Source organism: Fistularia commersonii, chromosome 21, assembly GCF_037954325.1.
Source record: "Fistularia commersonii isolate RoL2024-O1a breed Wild chromosome 21, RoL_Fcom_v1.0, whole genome shotgun sequence".
Classification (NCBI taxonomy): Eukaryota; Metazoa; Chordata; class Actinopteri; order Syngnathiformes; family Fistulariidae; genus Fistularia; species Fistularia commersonii.
Genome location: NC_141304.1, coordinates 13,301,725 through 13,317,464, shown reverse-complemented (window position 1 = coordinate 13,317,464; position 15,740 = coordinate 13,301,725). Strand labels below are relative to the sequence as shown.

The window sequence follows — 15,740 nt, the reverse complement described above, 5'->3', positions numbered from 1 at the left end:
GTGTTCTGTGCATAAGAGCATTCGTAGCAGGCTTGTACATCCAACCGCAGAGGTCCGTTATATAATACCAGCTTCGAGCCAAGTGTTTATTCGCTTGTCGAAATGTCTGATACTGGACTTTCAACGAGACATGGTTCCAAGGTTTATGGCGTCAACCTGGTGCGGGGTGTACTTTAAATAAGAAAAAAAAAAAAAACAAACTCCAATGGTACATGGAGCAGCTTTCCTCGTCTCTACAACTATTGCAGAAATTTTGATAGCAGGCGATTTTATTATCATCCATTTAGGACTTCCAATCAACCAACATGATTAAATATTAACATATTTGGTCTTTTTCAGATTGAAAACCTGATTTTTTTTTTTTTTTTTTTTTTTTTTTTCTTCCCTGGATGTTGCTTATAAGAAGAGAATAAGTTTTATTTAAGGCACCTTAATCAACACTAAAGTACACCATAAGGACAAATACAAAAAATACATATAAAGAAAAAAAAAAAATCCAAAGTTTTACCACAAAAATGTTGTACAAAGAAACATAAGTTCAGTTTCTCTGCTGTCATGCTGCTCTGGAGAAGCCGGTCCGGGATAAAATATCCCAGTGAAAACATTTTTTTAATACTTCAAGGACGTTGATTCACAGTATGCGGGTAAAATCCGATAAAGGCTAACGCTGTTATTCTGCGTCCCCTTCAGGAACTCATGTTGTGAGTCAACCGAGGGTCACCGGTAAGAAGACTGCAGCACCAACGCTTTATGGAGAAATAAGTGAGGGCTTGTTTTCTTAGTCTAACCTTTAGACAGGGACGTGGAATGCTTCTCACTCTCCCACAAAATAGGCTGTTATTTAATCTCAAATTTTTCCCAGTTCTTCCCGAGGAGCGTCGTTCCAGGTCTTCTCCTTCAGGTCGCCGCTGTCTGTGGAATCGGTTTATCTGGGTGTGGACCGCATTGGCTCAAGATAAGGAGGTAAAACACCGTTGATCTGCTGTTGCCAAGTGAACAATGGCTCTGTGGACTCCTTCTGGCCCGTTTCATGCTCAATCTGACAACTGTATACACCAAGTCTGAAAATACAAACTACTTTTTTGGCAGATTTAGCTTTCATTTCGCTAAAATGTTTGCTTTGCAGAACAGCTTGGAAGCACTCAATAGGCAGTAGAACCCATCGGACTGGGGCGCTCCACCCAAGATGTCCCTCAAATTACCTCTAGCGTCGTCTAAGAGTAAGAATTAGCCTTGAAAAGTTCAAAAATGGAATGTGACTTGATTGAGGATGTCATCTTGTTACTTTAAACAATTTACATTGAGAAAGGTGAAGTCCTGACACCGAGCCATGCTGAGACACAGAACCCCGAATCTGAGCTGCAACCGGGATGAGATGATCCTGTTAGCATCAAACTCTAGATTTATTCTTTTGGTTTGTGCGATGGATTATGGACAAATCCTGAAGCGGGCCTTCACTACAAACGCTACATCTTAAACCGAACATGTCCTCCTTATCTCAGTGCAACAGCCATTTTACCGTCCAATGCGCAGCATTTTGGTCCATTTCGTTATTGTGAAGACACGATTGTCACCCCCATGAAAGGATCGACGTCGGCACTAAAGATGGGCGATCTCTAAATGGTTAAGAAGCCCAGCTCCATCGGTGCCAGTGAAACTTATCTTTCAGTCTTGGAAGTTCCTGATAAACACCTCAAGACGTGCTGAGCTTTAGCCCTCGTCCGCTTAGTCACATCGGCAAATGAATTCAATCGGCCATTTCTCATGTGACTATGATTTACTTGTTTTTGCCTAGACTTACTCGGGCTGTGAAAGCTGCAAAGTGTGCCGGAGCGTCGCCGGTGAGTTTTTCTTTTTAACCTTTTCTCAAGCTGAGTAAATGACGGCGTTTCCAGATATACAGGGGCAAACGGTGTTTTCTGTTGAATGTCTGGAACGACAGCAGGCCCGATTTGTTCTTTGTGGGATGTGTGAGGCTCTCGAGTGAGCGGAGAGTTTGGGTTTAGACGCAGCGGCGGCTGAAGGGGTCGGTCTGTGAGACAAATCCAGGACTCCGATGTCGGCACAATTAATATCGCACGCTGTGATTTATTACCTTGAATCAGTGTACGTTTTACAGCGAGACATGGCCAGGAACCGTGGAGGGTGGTTTTATGACAGTGATAAATGCTGAAGGTGCAATGCTACCCACACACACATATATTGCGTTGTATTGTGTCACCTTGCTGTGTAAGAACAAAAGGACATTAAAAAGCCGGTATGAAATGCAAAGGGAGACCGTTTTAATGTGTTTACTTTAAGGAATATATGAATATTTTTATTTTTTACGTGCTTTGGCTTGGGAGCGTCTGGAGCAGACATTGTATCGAGCATTGAGATACACATTATACGACATTTAAAATAAAATGTCCATAAATGGTGGGCTGTGAGTCAGACATTTTCTCTCTATCTTATGTATTCCTAATATGTAAATCAAATAGGTAAATAGGTAATATGTAAATCAAATCAAATATGTAAATCAAATATATATATATATATGTGTATGTATATGTTCATATATGTGTGTCTGTGTTCGTGTGTGTGTATCTACATGTATTTGTATATATATGTGTATCAGGCTGGGCCTCACCTGTCCTCACGGATGGAAAAAAATGCAAATTGAAAAATTAAATGGTTGTATTTATTCAGTGATTTGTACTATAAAGTTCTTTTCCACGTATTAATTCATTTACATAAAACCAGAAGAAAATCCCAGAGATAAAAATTGATTATTAAAATATCTAATAATAATTATCATGATAATTATAATAGGGCGGCACGGTAGCACAGTGGTTTCCCGATAGTTTTAATGATAACAAAGTAGTCAATAGTCAATAGTCACCCCCATTATCACAATTATGATGAGAAATATTGAAATTAATTGCACATTTTGAGGAAATGGCTGAGAGATAAATTGTCAGACCCGTGCAAAAACCAAAAGCTACTTTGTTCAATAGTTTGCAAGAAATATATTGACGCTGGCTGTCAACGGCACTGTCAATGTTCCAGTTGGTTTATTTTTACTTGCCTGCATGACACACGTATTCACAATGCTAGGCTGAAATAGCAATATATTTATTTCATTTATTTTCAAATATCCTCCGGTGTTTCGGATTCCGATGCACTATTTGCACCGTAACGTAGGCAACCCTGACAGTCCTGACTCCAGGGAGTTCAGTATGAGAGACTGAGTTTCATTAGTTGGCTATATATATTTTTTTTTTTTCGGCGTGGCACCTCACACCCTCAGTGTTTTCACACAGACTTAACTTTCTGAGTCCTGCGCTCACATGCAAGTATCTTACCTCAGGCATGCATATATTTTTTTTTAATCCTCTCTCCATTTTGCAGAATGGTCTTGTAGTTTAAAGAAATGTAGCTCACATGTTTGCAATATAGAAAGCTCCCAAAATGTATTTATTGTGAGGCCGGCAGAGAATAAAGCAGCCATTGATGATTGCAAATGTAGCCCGAGGAGATAGTTGTGTAGAGACTGGAAAAACCTTGGTCTTGTGCTGCATTTATGTAACAAGCTTTAGTGTTTTGAGGCCGGCTCCACAGCGGCACACATCCACCTCCCGGCCCAGGACGGCTGAGTTTCACCAGTTAACTGGAAGCCGGGATTTTTCATGGGATCCCTGCGGCTGGGGATGAATGCTCGCCTGACAGGTGGCAGACCGCGGCTTTTCTCTGTCGCAGCTCGGATCTATGGATCATCTGAACCGGACGATTGTTTTTTGACCTTTAGATATTTTTGTGGACCAAGGGGGTGTTTCCCGAGCTTCGCGACAAAGGAATGCGGCACCACAATGGAGCCCGGATAAGCGGGATGTGCGCTCTCTTTCTTTTGTGTGTCAGGAGAAGCTGAAAAGATACTTTGTGGAATTGTCGTGTTTAAGTTGGAAATGCTTCAGAACGTCTTCTACTTAGTGACAGCAAATGTAGCAATTATACTTTTGAGGTAGGTACAACTTTTTTTTTTTTTTTTTTTTTTGTTGTTACTTGTTCATTATCCTCTGATTCTATAACAACAACAAAAAAAAAATTAAAAAAAGAGCCGGATCAACATAGCCAGATGTCTTTCACAAATGTCTATTTTCCTGAGCGCAGATTAAGTTTACGAGCATTTTCCGGCATGTTATTGAAGTTTTAACTCCGGATTTGTCGTTTTGTGCAATTCGAGTTAAAAACCATCTGTGCTCAAAAATGTACAAGAACATTTAAATCCTGCAAGTGATGTAAATAAACAATGTACGGAATTGAAGAGAGAAGAGCTGCATTGTTCATTGTCCTGGCAACAAAGGGAGGATATTGGTAGGTCAGGTGCAAGAGTAAAATTGTGAACGGTAAAAATGTATTTTTTATGTTAGCACTGATAGAAGAAACCTCAAATTTGTTTTAGTCATACCAGTTTCTGCAGGGTGGTGATGCTAAACACCCAACCAAGAGGAGAATGTGAGCAGGAAGTAGACCTAGACATTTGTAGGACTGCCCTTCCAGACGCACAGGAAAAGCGTTTTTAGTACCACCATTTCTGGACTATTGAGTGCACCTGAATATAAGCCGCATCGGTTAAAAATAACAAAATAAATATATATGTAAACATAAAGGCAGCACTTGTGTATAAGCCGCAGGTGTCCATGAGATTTACACAGAAATTTACATTTAATTAAATACAAAAACATCCGCGAATATGTACCGGAAAAGCCTTTTTTTCCGAGCGGTGCCTGCAACAAGATTAATAATAAATAAAAAAAATCCATAAATTAGCTGCATCGTTGTTGAAGCCATTAGTGTTCAAAGCGTGTGGGGAAAAAAGCATCGGCTTATGGTCCGGAAATTACGGGATCTTTTCGAATGAAGCCATGACTGGAACAGCCAAGAGGATATGAGGAGTATCCTTCATAGCCGGCCAAATGATAAATCTGCTGAATCACATTCAGATAGTCTGTTTTATATTAGGTCCTTATCAACAACATTATATTACGTGCGGTTGAACAGCAATTAATATCACTGATTCCGGGAACCTCGACAAGAAAATCTCCTTCCGAAGCCTGGAATCGGCTGTTTAGATTTCCAGAAACGTGTTGGCAGGATTATTTTATAATCTGGCTTTTGTCGACTAAAGTTACAAGACAGGTAAGCTTGTATGTTGCAGTAAACTGCTATGTGATAAATCTGTTAACCGGATTAAACAATGTGTAGTTGGTAACCGGTAATTTTGAGTTGTAGTTTTGAGACGGTGGACCTGAAAATTGAAGAGCATGAACCCTGATTTGGGCAAATCAGGGTTAATGTCTGTTAATCAACTACTTTTCTTTGTCTGTAGTTAAAGTTTGGCTTGCCTGGCTGGAAATAGTTTACCTATTTGTGCTTCACTGTAATGTCACTTAATTTTGCTCTAATCCTTTTAATCTACCTCTTTTAAAAATATGGTACATGTACATGTTGAGGTTTAGCAGGAGACTATCATGTTGTTTGCAATTTTTTTTTATCTGTCTGTCTGTCTGTCTGTCTGTGTGTATACACATATGTGTACATATATATATACACACACACACATACACACATAAATGAACATATGCATACATATATATACACACACATACATATGTATGTATATATATGTTATATATATAGAAAAAAATGCAAAATGAAAAATGAAATGGTTGTATTTATTCAGTGATTTGTACTATAAAGTTCTTTTCCACGTAGCTTCACCATTTTTAGTTTTTTTTGTTTTCAAAATTGCTAAAAAAAAATTCACATTTACCATTCAAATATGAAGAAGAGACGTGCGGTGATGACGTGCCTCACCAGCCATGAACCTCACCGCACGTCACTGATTTGTATATATATGTCTATGCATGTGTTTGTATATACAGGACTGTCTCAGAAAATTAGAATATTGTGATAAAGTTCTTTATCTTTTATAATGCAATTACAAAAACAAAAATGTCATACATTCTGGATTCATTACAAATCAACCCGAAATATTGCAATCCTTTTATTATTTTAATATTGCTGATTATGGCTTACATCTTAGGAAAACTCAAAAATCCTATCTCAAAATATTAGAATATCATGAAAAAGTAATTTTTGTTTTTTCTAATTGCATTACAGAAGATAAAGAACTTTATCACAATATTCGAATTTTCTGAGACAGTCCTGTATAGGTGTATATATGTATGTATACGCACATACATATATATATTTATGTATATTTATATATACATGTATGCATGCATACGTATAACCTGGACCCGCCCAAAACCCTGGCAGTTATATTTGGAAACTCCTCACAGGTCATTGGAACTGAAGAAGCCTCTTGGATGAGGGCGGAAACGTCTTCAAGTGAGGAAATTCAAGAAGTCCAGATGGTAAGACAAGAAGATTTTGACAAGAGTTTGGTATTTAACACAAGTTTACTTGTGATCAGTTCGACGAAATGCGATTTTCTTCTATGTGATGTCAGAATGAGCCATCATTATGTTGGTTTTATTACGAAACGTAAGGAATTTGAGATGATGTCTGTCTTCAGATGATGACAGACGAGAGGCGGGACACGGCCACGTCTGACTGTCGTTCAGAAAAAGGAATGTGTGAAGACTTTATTGATCCCTAAACTCGGAAATTTTAAGAGCGCCATTGGTACGACTTTCATCAAATTTATATTAATAGAAACAGGAGATACTTTAATAAAACACAATAGATATTATCATACTTTATCCATATAAAATTCGAAATATAATATTTTATACAAGATACTAAAAAGAACATTTGATTTTTTTTAATTTTTTTTAATTATAGTTAAACTGTTTACAGGATTTTCTCTGCTTCGGCCTCCTAAATGTATACAGGATATACATTTAGGAGGCCGAAGCAGAGAAAGTAAACCGATCAGAATTGAAGTGACTTTAAAATAGAAGCAGGAGATACTTAATACATATTATCATACTTTATTCATTTAAAATTTAAAATCCAATATTTTATATTAGATAGGAAATAGAAAATTTGAATTATAGTTAATCCGTATGCAGGATATACATTTAGGTGGCCGAACAAGAGAAAATAAACCGATCAGAATTGAAGCGGCTTTAAGATAGAAACAGGAATTACTTACATAAAACACAATATATATTATCATACTTTACTAATATAATATTTTCAATACGCGATTTTATATTAAATAGATAGGAAATAGAACATATGAATTATAATTCAACTGTATGCAAGATATACATTCAGGAGGCTGCACTGGAGAAAATAACTTTTAATGACTTTAAATGAGGTACACAAATACAGTACAATGAAAAGGCAGGCACTGGTCGGCAGTTATGTTACAAAGCAAAAACTGAAATTATATTTTATCTATATAGTTTTGAATTGAATCGATATGCTTTCTTATTTTTTTTTTGTTACCCATTCCACGGACCAACTGTCCATCTGCCGCTAAGCTCCCCAAATTCTTAAAAGGCAAATATCTCAGAGCAAATTTAGGATTCTCTGTGATGCTCCCTCTGATGTCCATCCCATTCTCAAACAACACCTCCAGGGTATTTTATTATGTGAAGTAATGAGGCAACGTGAGAACCTGAAGGCGCCACGCGGCAGGCCGAACCCAAAGACACTTGGTATTGATTTTAGATCGGGAGTAATGCAGGTCCAGATTACCGAACAGGGGAATCAGAGAAAGCGAGGCTTGAACGAGGACAAGCAACAAAACCAGGCATGAAACCGATTAGAACGGCTCATCTGAACACAATACAAACTTCACAGATGATAAAAAAAAAAAAGATTTTTAATGCGCGGGCTGGCAGGAAGGTTGATTAATAAGTCAGCAAATCACAGCTAGATTACCCACCTGGCCACTAGAACGTTTTTTTGTTTTTTAATCATTTAATGCAATTTTCTCTCCCACAAAACAGAAGATGGATGTTTGTGGGACAAAGGTCCTTGTGTTTTTCCTCTAAATGCACCGAAAAAAACCAACTGTGCCGAATCAAATGTATTGCCGATGCACCTTTCACTGCAGGACTGTGAAAGTCATACATGTTATTGGTTCCTCGTTTTTTTTTTTTTTTTTTTTCTTTTTACCCAAAACGCGTACATCTAGTGATAAGCCGACTTAGGACGATAACAATGACAATAAAATCAGATAAGATAGACATTATTGATCCCACGACGCGGGAATTCAATTGTCACAGCAGCGTTGCAGGGTAGACAAGTGTGCAAATAGTGATAATGAAAATAATAACCAAAATAAGTATGGCTGTACAAATAAACAAAGACAATGCATATATACATAATATTATTATGTATGTATATGTGTATATTTCTAATCTATGTATTAATGTATTATGATAATATATACATTAGAAATATACATAATATACACATTAGAAAACAATAATATAATCATGTAATCTTAATAACAACAAAAATAACTTTCCCTTAAAATGCTGTACAAACAGCTTCTTAAATTTTTATTTCTTAATAAAGACATGAGTAGGACACGATGAAACAAAAAATCATTCACTGTCTAGTCCGTGTCGTCAGGGACGCGGTGGGGTGGACTCTGGATGGTCAATACAAATACAAATAATACAAATACAAATAATACAATACGGATAATGCACGGTTATTAATTGTGCCTTTATTTTTAATATCATATTTTAGTTTCTATTGTACCAGAATGCATGTGTGCCGTGGAAGGGTACAGATGAAGATCGTGGAGGATTTTAAGTGCTTCGGCTCTTCAGTGGATTTGATGATATTGAGGTTCTCTCGGGGAGTGAGGAGGACGGGGAGGATTTTCAAACTATGATGGGATGATGAAAGGAGGACCAGGCGGGAGGTCCAGAGAGGAGCAGCCATAAGGAGAAGAGTAAAGTTAGCCATTTGCTTCTATCGCAATCCAGTCGGCGTAGCGGCGGGCAACATCCTAAATAGGTTTGCCGGTAACCAGAGGGGCTGAGAAGGAGAGGAGATGAGATGTTGTCAGCTGAGGGCAAGTTCATTTCAGCTGCTCCTCTCAGACGTGAGCACGCCGGCTGAGTGAAGGCGACACATGCGAGGTATAATGTGATGTGCCGACAAGTTCCAAGGGCAAGTGAGTCAGGTCTGGTTCGAAAAACGCGGCCCGAGGAAGACAGAAAGGGAGAGGTCGAGATAAACAAACACACAGGAGACGCTTTCCAAATGGAAACAAGGCAGGCAGAGGACGCAAAAAGGGAAAGTGAATATACCTGACGATGCCTACGAAATGAAGCGGAGATAACAAAAACAGTGTGTGACTCTGTGGGATCAAACAAAGAAGTGAAGCCGAGGGGTAGAAAAGTCTCGTCATTAAAATGTCCAAAGTTTAAAGGAGATATCGATGCGCATCTGAAACCGGCATTCACATACATTCGTTTTGATTCGGTGATTATAAGTTACAGGCGAGGCTCTTTAAATAAAGACACATCATATCTGGAAGGTCAAAGTTCAACTTTGCTGTGACATCATACCCCAGAACGCCTGCTCCTTTTTTTTTTTTTTTTTTTTTTTTTTCTTCTCTGTCTATCCAGTCCAGCCAGACATGCACATGAGGTGCTTCCGGTGGGCCGCGCCGCCCAACGCGTATACGGTCCGATTTATTCCCCGTGCGTTGCACAGCCTCCATAACTGTCGCCTTCTTTTCACGTTTTTATGAAGAAAATCAATCAGTTACACGGTTTGCCTGGGAAAAATACATTCGATTTGGATGTAGACTGCAGGCCGCCTTGACACGTTCAACTTGAGGTTAGTTTTGAACGGATGTACGTTTGTACAATTCAGCCTCTATTTTTGTCCTTCGAATAATATACCTGTCTTTGGGATTCAGCTTGGGGGACAGTATTTGTTCCCTCTTGGTTATTCCCCTCTCTCTGCAACCGGAAGCCACCAGTCAAATCCAGCAAGTTATCAGATCTTTTTTCCTTTCCCGCAGAAGCTGATTTTCACAATATAAACACAGCAGTAAGGAAGCGGGAGGGCGGTACTCATCCAGGTTAATCATTCCCCGGAGTTATGACTACAGCCGGGTCTCGGTAATGTTGAGTCAGTAAACTTTCCCAAAGCGTTGGATGCACGAGCTGCACGCTGGTGAGTATGAGCAGCGTGTATAAACATAGGAAGTTTGGGCCCTTCTTGAATAATACCCTTACTGTGACTGTAAGCTGTTCACCATGGAGGCTGTTCCTCATTTGCTGTAGCAGTTGTGTTTTTTATTTTCTTTTTTTTTTTCTCTCCCCCCAACCTTTCCCTTGTAGAGTGATAGCGGACACCTCAATCTAAACATCTGCTGATTGTGTTTTGTACACATCTGGGATGTGGGATGCGATAGAGGCGGTTGCCGGCTGTGATGAATAATATTTGCGGTATTATCTCAACTGCTTGTTTTATGATGCTGATACAAATACTGATTCAGACGTGTGTTGTGACCTGTCATGATGCGTTACGGTAATGTGTTTGTGGTTGTGTACAAATCATCTGTCTGAGGTTATTTTGTAAAGTTATTCATTAATTATGTTTAATTTATCGCTGAGAAAATAACACATCCAAAGACAGATTGGATTTTATCATGTTTCTTTTTTTTGCTATTTTCCAGTGCTAATAAAGTGCCGTATATCTGCGACGGCACCAGAAAGACAAAAAAACTCACTTCTTTTCAAAATCTTCTTGTTGTGGCAACTGGATTTGAATTTTTTTCACTTGCAGATGTTTCACCCCTCATCCGAGAGGCTTCTTTAGTTCTGGGGAAAAAAAAAAAAAAGGCCTCTCTCACTTTCATCCACACAGCAAGGGATTCAACAGTCGTCTCAGTTCAATCGCCACGGAAACCAAGCGAAAACAGCGTCCGCTATTTTCACATTGACAGAAAGTTCACTCACCCTCCTTCCAAACACGTAATCAGACAGTAATATTTTCAATCTTAGTTAGGCAAGAAATGTATCCATTCTCTGTACATGTAAAGGTTATCGCTAAAGTAATCAGGGTCATGGTCTGGTCACACAGATGACAGGAAGACCAGTAAAAATCAATATATCCAAACAACCAACCTACGGAGTTGGTTTCCTCTCGTTGTTAAACAAGGTGCTCGTTTTTTTTTCACTCAACCTGCCGCAGGGAAAGCAAGCAGACCGTTGAACTGCAGTGAACCCCTCAGTCATACACGAGCAACACGCCAAATGTGATCGTACCTTTTATTTGTCTGCGGAGGTTCTCGCCCATCCAGGTCACGGGTTATCTTTCTGAACATCATCATCTCCTGGCGATCAGACTTGATTTTCTTCCCTTGAAGATATTTCATGACCCGGATGACCGAGAACCTCCACAGACGGATGTTTCCCGTCTCATCCGTGAGGCGTCTTCAGTTCGAACGTTTTCAAATATAACCATCAGGGTTGCGGGTTGGTCGAAGTTGCGATGGCTTGTTATTTTGCTGAAAATCGGTCGAAGGGGGTTTCTTTGTGTTCATGGAGGCGTCATAAGTTACAACTTCTGGGGATCAACCTGGATTAAGATTTGACAAGGCGTTGCCGAAATTCTCCAAATGTGAAAGATAAGATATAATTTATTGAGATTCTTTTGTCACAGCAGCGCAACAATGACGGTATCGGTAGCAAAAGGCATCCACAAATAAATAGACAGCGAAGTGAACAACAACAATAACAAGAATAGACAACAGAATGAGGAAAAGGGTGAGAGTAGACAACCAAAACTACAACAAAAACAGAAACAGTGACGACAAATACAAACATGATGTGAGTGAAGTGACTCCAAGAAGACTCCAAGAAAGGTTGTGCCTCAGACTTGGGCTTTTCTTTTCCAACAATAATGGCTTCTTTGACTCCTTTCTCAAACCATCTGTCCTCTCTGACCAGAAAGCGGACATTTACCGGCTCATTTTTCCTTCAGGTGTAGGTAATACCCTGATTCATTTATCGTATTTAATCAACCTGTCACCAAATGAGCATGAAATAATGAATACAAGAATACAAACCTGCATGCGATTTTTCTTTTTTTGTTTGTTTTATGGAAGACACACACACACACGGAGCAAACTGGTGTGTGTTGTTAAGGATGTGGGAGTGTGTGTGAATAGATGTCATTATATTCACCAGCTGAGTGAATGTGAGTTTGTACTTAGAACTGTGAAAGGTGATAATCAGAGGGTTAATAGGTTGAAAATCTGCGCATATTTTGTCAAAAAGGCTTCATATCAAAGCAAACAAACCAAAAGTAGTTTATAATTTTTTTTGATATTACAGATCAGGATTTAAGTTTGGAAAATAAATAAAACAAAAAATAATTTTTCAAAACAAGAGCACTGGATTTGAACTGTTGAGTTGTATCTCCAAAAACAGATACTTCTAGAGCAATTCTGATACTACAACTTGAATTTAATGACAAGTTTTTTTTGTAAAACTTTTTTTTTCTTGTTCTCTAAACCTGTTCTTTGGAATGTCACAACAGTTTGGGGTTTAACGCCCTGGAATGTCTTTATCATTGATCGCGTCTCGAGATTTGCCGAGAAGTTTGTATTTAATCGTCTTTGAATAATCAGGTTCTTCAGTGATACTTTACCAAAGCGAGGTCGAACTGCACGTATGCGATGGTCTTCTGTCATCGTCACGTCTTCGCATGGAACGATTTCTCTGGCGACGAGTCTCGTTTTCGCTTCAGAAGCCAAGCAAACGTAATCAAATGTGATGTCCTTGCCTTTCAAAGAAGGGAGAACACGACCGACCTGCCAAAACTAATTTTACATCCGGCGTCGTGCGTTTCCCAGATGCATTTGCAAGGTCACCGTCAAAACTTTTGATTCACTCGCACCGAAACCTACAAACCTACAACCAATATGGCGTCGGACAGTACAGCAGATTAATGGCACTGCATTGAGTTTCTTCAACTGATAGAAATACTTCTGCTGTCTACATAACCTCTCACAACGGCAGGACTGGACAGCTACATTTCAATAAGTGTCAGTGTTGTCGCCAGTAGGTGGCAGACTGATTCTGCCAATCGCTCTCTACCGTCAACGTGGTATCGAGTCTCTTGGTGAGGATTTGTGTGTTCTACTCTGCTGTAACACGCTTCTGTGACTTCATGGACGGTAAAGCTTGGCAAGGTGTTGAACTGGTTTGCTTTTACTATGTTGTTGTTTTTGTTTAATTGATGCATACCGATCCTGTGACACCCACTAAATAAGAGTTCTGCCCGTGTTGTCGGAGCAAAGGCACTTCCACCTCTTTTACACCACACGTCCTCACGCTGCTAATTTCACATCCTCTTTTTTTTTTTCGGCCTCTCTCCGAGAAAAGAACTCCTCTTTGTGTAATTTTTTTTTTTTTTTTTTACAAAGCGGTTGACTTAAATAAAAATTATCTTTTCATTGAAGGTTGCTGAAACATCAGGATGACTAAGGAGCAGAAAAGCGGCACGGCAGACCACAAGATGAACAACTCTGAGAATACCCGCGGGAAGGTAAGTGCAATAAATCCACCCTGGCTGTTTTAAGAGTTACCAAAATGGGTGCGGGTATGTACACACACACTTTTTTTTAATTTGATGCAGCAGTCTCATATGTTCCAGTTCAGTTTTTTAGGCTGAGGCAGGATGTGCGAAGAGCGGCCGCAAGAAAAGTCTGCTTAACAGATCCTACATGCCTCACATTTTTTTCCCTCTATCTCAAATCCTGCAGTTCTTTTTGGAGTCTTCGCAGTTGCGGAAGGAAAATACCCACGACCGTTAAAACCGCATAGCATCTGAATCTGAATGGCATCTGAAACAACACTGAATCCGTCATAACCGTATAAGAGAGGATGTATTTTGCTGTCATTTCTTGTTATTGTCTTAGATATAGTTGTTGCTACACTCACCATTTGTTTTGAGGATCTCCTTGTTTACAACTGAACTAAAGAGATTCAAACGGTGAAAGTTTCATTATTAAACAATCCGCAAACACCAGCAATAAGTCTAAATGTGAAACGAGGACAAGCCAAATGTAAAAGGAGGCGGAGAAACATTCCTTTTCTGGTTACATTACGTTGATAAACAAAACCACACAGGAAGAGGACAGAGTAGTCGGAAAGTGAGGCCACATGTGGCAGAAGAAACTCGGCACGTTTTTGTTCAGGCAACGACGAGACTTACGGGGGAAATTACAAAACAGAAACAAATGATGACGTGTTTGAGGAAAGCAAAGACAGACTCCAGATGTTGGATACAGAGAATGAGAGGAAATGACGCTCAGATCATGTGGGGGGAAAAGTAAAATGAAATGTCAGTTGAGGCGGTATCTGTCCAACCCTCAAAACTACGCTTGATAGTGACTTTGTAACGGCCCTCCCCTCCTGCTGCTCGGGGATGGATGATGTCATAACTGTCGAGACGCCGATCGTCTCAGCGAAAAGCTGAGCTCTCAACCGAAGCACCACCCATGTTTTAAAAAAAAAAAATTGTTGCCTCTCCTGAGGAGAATTTGAGCTGTCTTATCTTGCTATCTTACTTCTCGCACCACCGGAAAGATCTACCTCTTCCTTTTAAATATAGTAATAGGGAGAGAAGAAGCCTCTGTGCTGACCAGGAGATCTCTGCAGGAACGCATGCATTTCCACGAAAGCTCAATTCGTATCTGACTCCGCGGGAGGCGGAGAGACGAATGAGCCGATAGCTTCATTGATCGGGATGCAAAAAGTGCAGCTTAAGGAAAACAATAAAAATAGCGACAACAAAGGTCACAGTTCCAACCGGTGGAGCAATAGGTTTTGAAACAAAACAGTAAGAAGGTTGTACCCTACGAACAATGTTTGGTGTCCTGCCGCAGAAGGTGCTCTCTGCCAAAAAAAAGAAAAGAGGATTGGGCTTCTGTCAGTCAATGAAGGTAATATCCCTCGGGTAAAAGTGCCTTTGCTTTCCCTGAAAGTCTCTGCTTCGGCTACAGAAAACAGCGACTGGCAAATACCACAATTGGTTTTTGCTCTCATTCTATCATAAGAGTGCACCATAAGAGTGCACCAGCGATGGCAATTTCAGGAACCCTCTAAATGACTGTTGTTTCTTTCCCAAATAGCATAAACATTTACACTCGAGTACAGATTCTACCCATTTGAAATATATCGTCCAGCATTTGCTTGGGTCCTATCCTCCCTCCGGGGGCCTTGTTTTGCTCGTTCATTCATCCTATGTGAAAACCGCAATGTCACTGTGTTAATATTTGCTGTTTTGTGCGCTGCAGCCCTGGCCTACTTATGAAGAACATACGCTGATGAACTCCTTGGGTTTTGGTCTGACCCTGAAGTTGGTCAACAGCAATGCGGCGGATAGTTAGACCCTATCTGTTTGAATCATTAACCTATGTTTTATCTGTGCTCTGTCATTAGCAACCCATTACGGCCTGCTTGTTTTGCGCGTCCTTCTTCGGCGCTCTGGGGTCATCGTTCCTTTATGGTTACAACCTCTCCGTCGTCAACGCTCCAGCTCGGGTAAGCCAAGCATTCAGCCAGCGCTGAAAACCATCTCTGTTCAACTAAATTCTCCCTTCATTTGTATCACTTGGCTATCAAATGGCTTTTCATCGGGACGGCACTTTGGTATTGTGCGTCAATTAGTGAGGATTTGCTCATAATAGATGGTTGGAGGGCAGAGATAGAGAGGAACACATCGCTTGGAAGACA

At 39.8% G+C, this 15,740-nt stretch overlaps 1 protein-coding gene and 1 long non-coding RNA gene across 6 annotated transcripts in view; one reads left to right on the top strand and one right to left on the bottom strand.

Moving 5' to 3' along the window:
* The first annotated feature begins 352 nt into the window (after positions 1 to 352).
* Positions 353 to 15,740, top strand: part of slc2a9l2 (solute carrier family 2 member 9, like 2) — a 98,148-nt gene continuing 82,760 nt past the window's right edge. Inside the window, exons 1-7 of one of the 5 annotated variants that reach the window (XM_086168970.1) lie at positions 353 to 762; positions 863 to 963; positions 1,127 to 1,220; positions 1,796 to 1,841; positions 6,345 to 6,419; positions 13,463 to 13,548; positions 15,447 to 15,548. In XM_086168970.1, coding sequence (XP_086025096.1) covers positions 13,480 to 13,548; positions 15,447 to 15,548 — 171 coding nt within the window. In that variant the 5' untranslated portion in view covers positions 353 to 762; positions 863 to 963; positions 1,127 to 1,220; ... (1 more) ...; positions 6,345 to 6,419; positions 13,463 to 13,479. Of the gene's footprint in view, positions 763 to 862; positions 964 to 1,126; positions 1,221 to 1,795; positions 1,842 to 3,854; positions 4,001 to 6,344; positions 6,420 to 10,066; positions 10,165 to 13,141; positions 13,193 to 13,331; positions 13,549 to 15,446; positions 15,549 to 15,740 lie in introns of those variants that run through there. The other 4 variants (XM_086168971.1, XM_086168967.1, XM_086168972.1 and 1 more) reach the window with 4 other exon arrangements.
* On the bottom strand, positions 8,684 to 13,165 carry LOC147222364 (uncharacterized). Its single transcript, XR_015107821.1, has 3 exons — positions 12,649 to 13,165; positions 10,724 to 10,814; positions 8,684 to 9,012 (listed from the first exon to the last, which is right to left on the bottom strand). It is a non-coding gene; the product is annotated as an uncharacterized LOC147222364 (long non-coding RNA).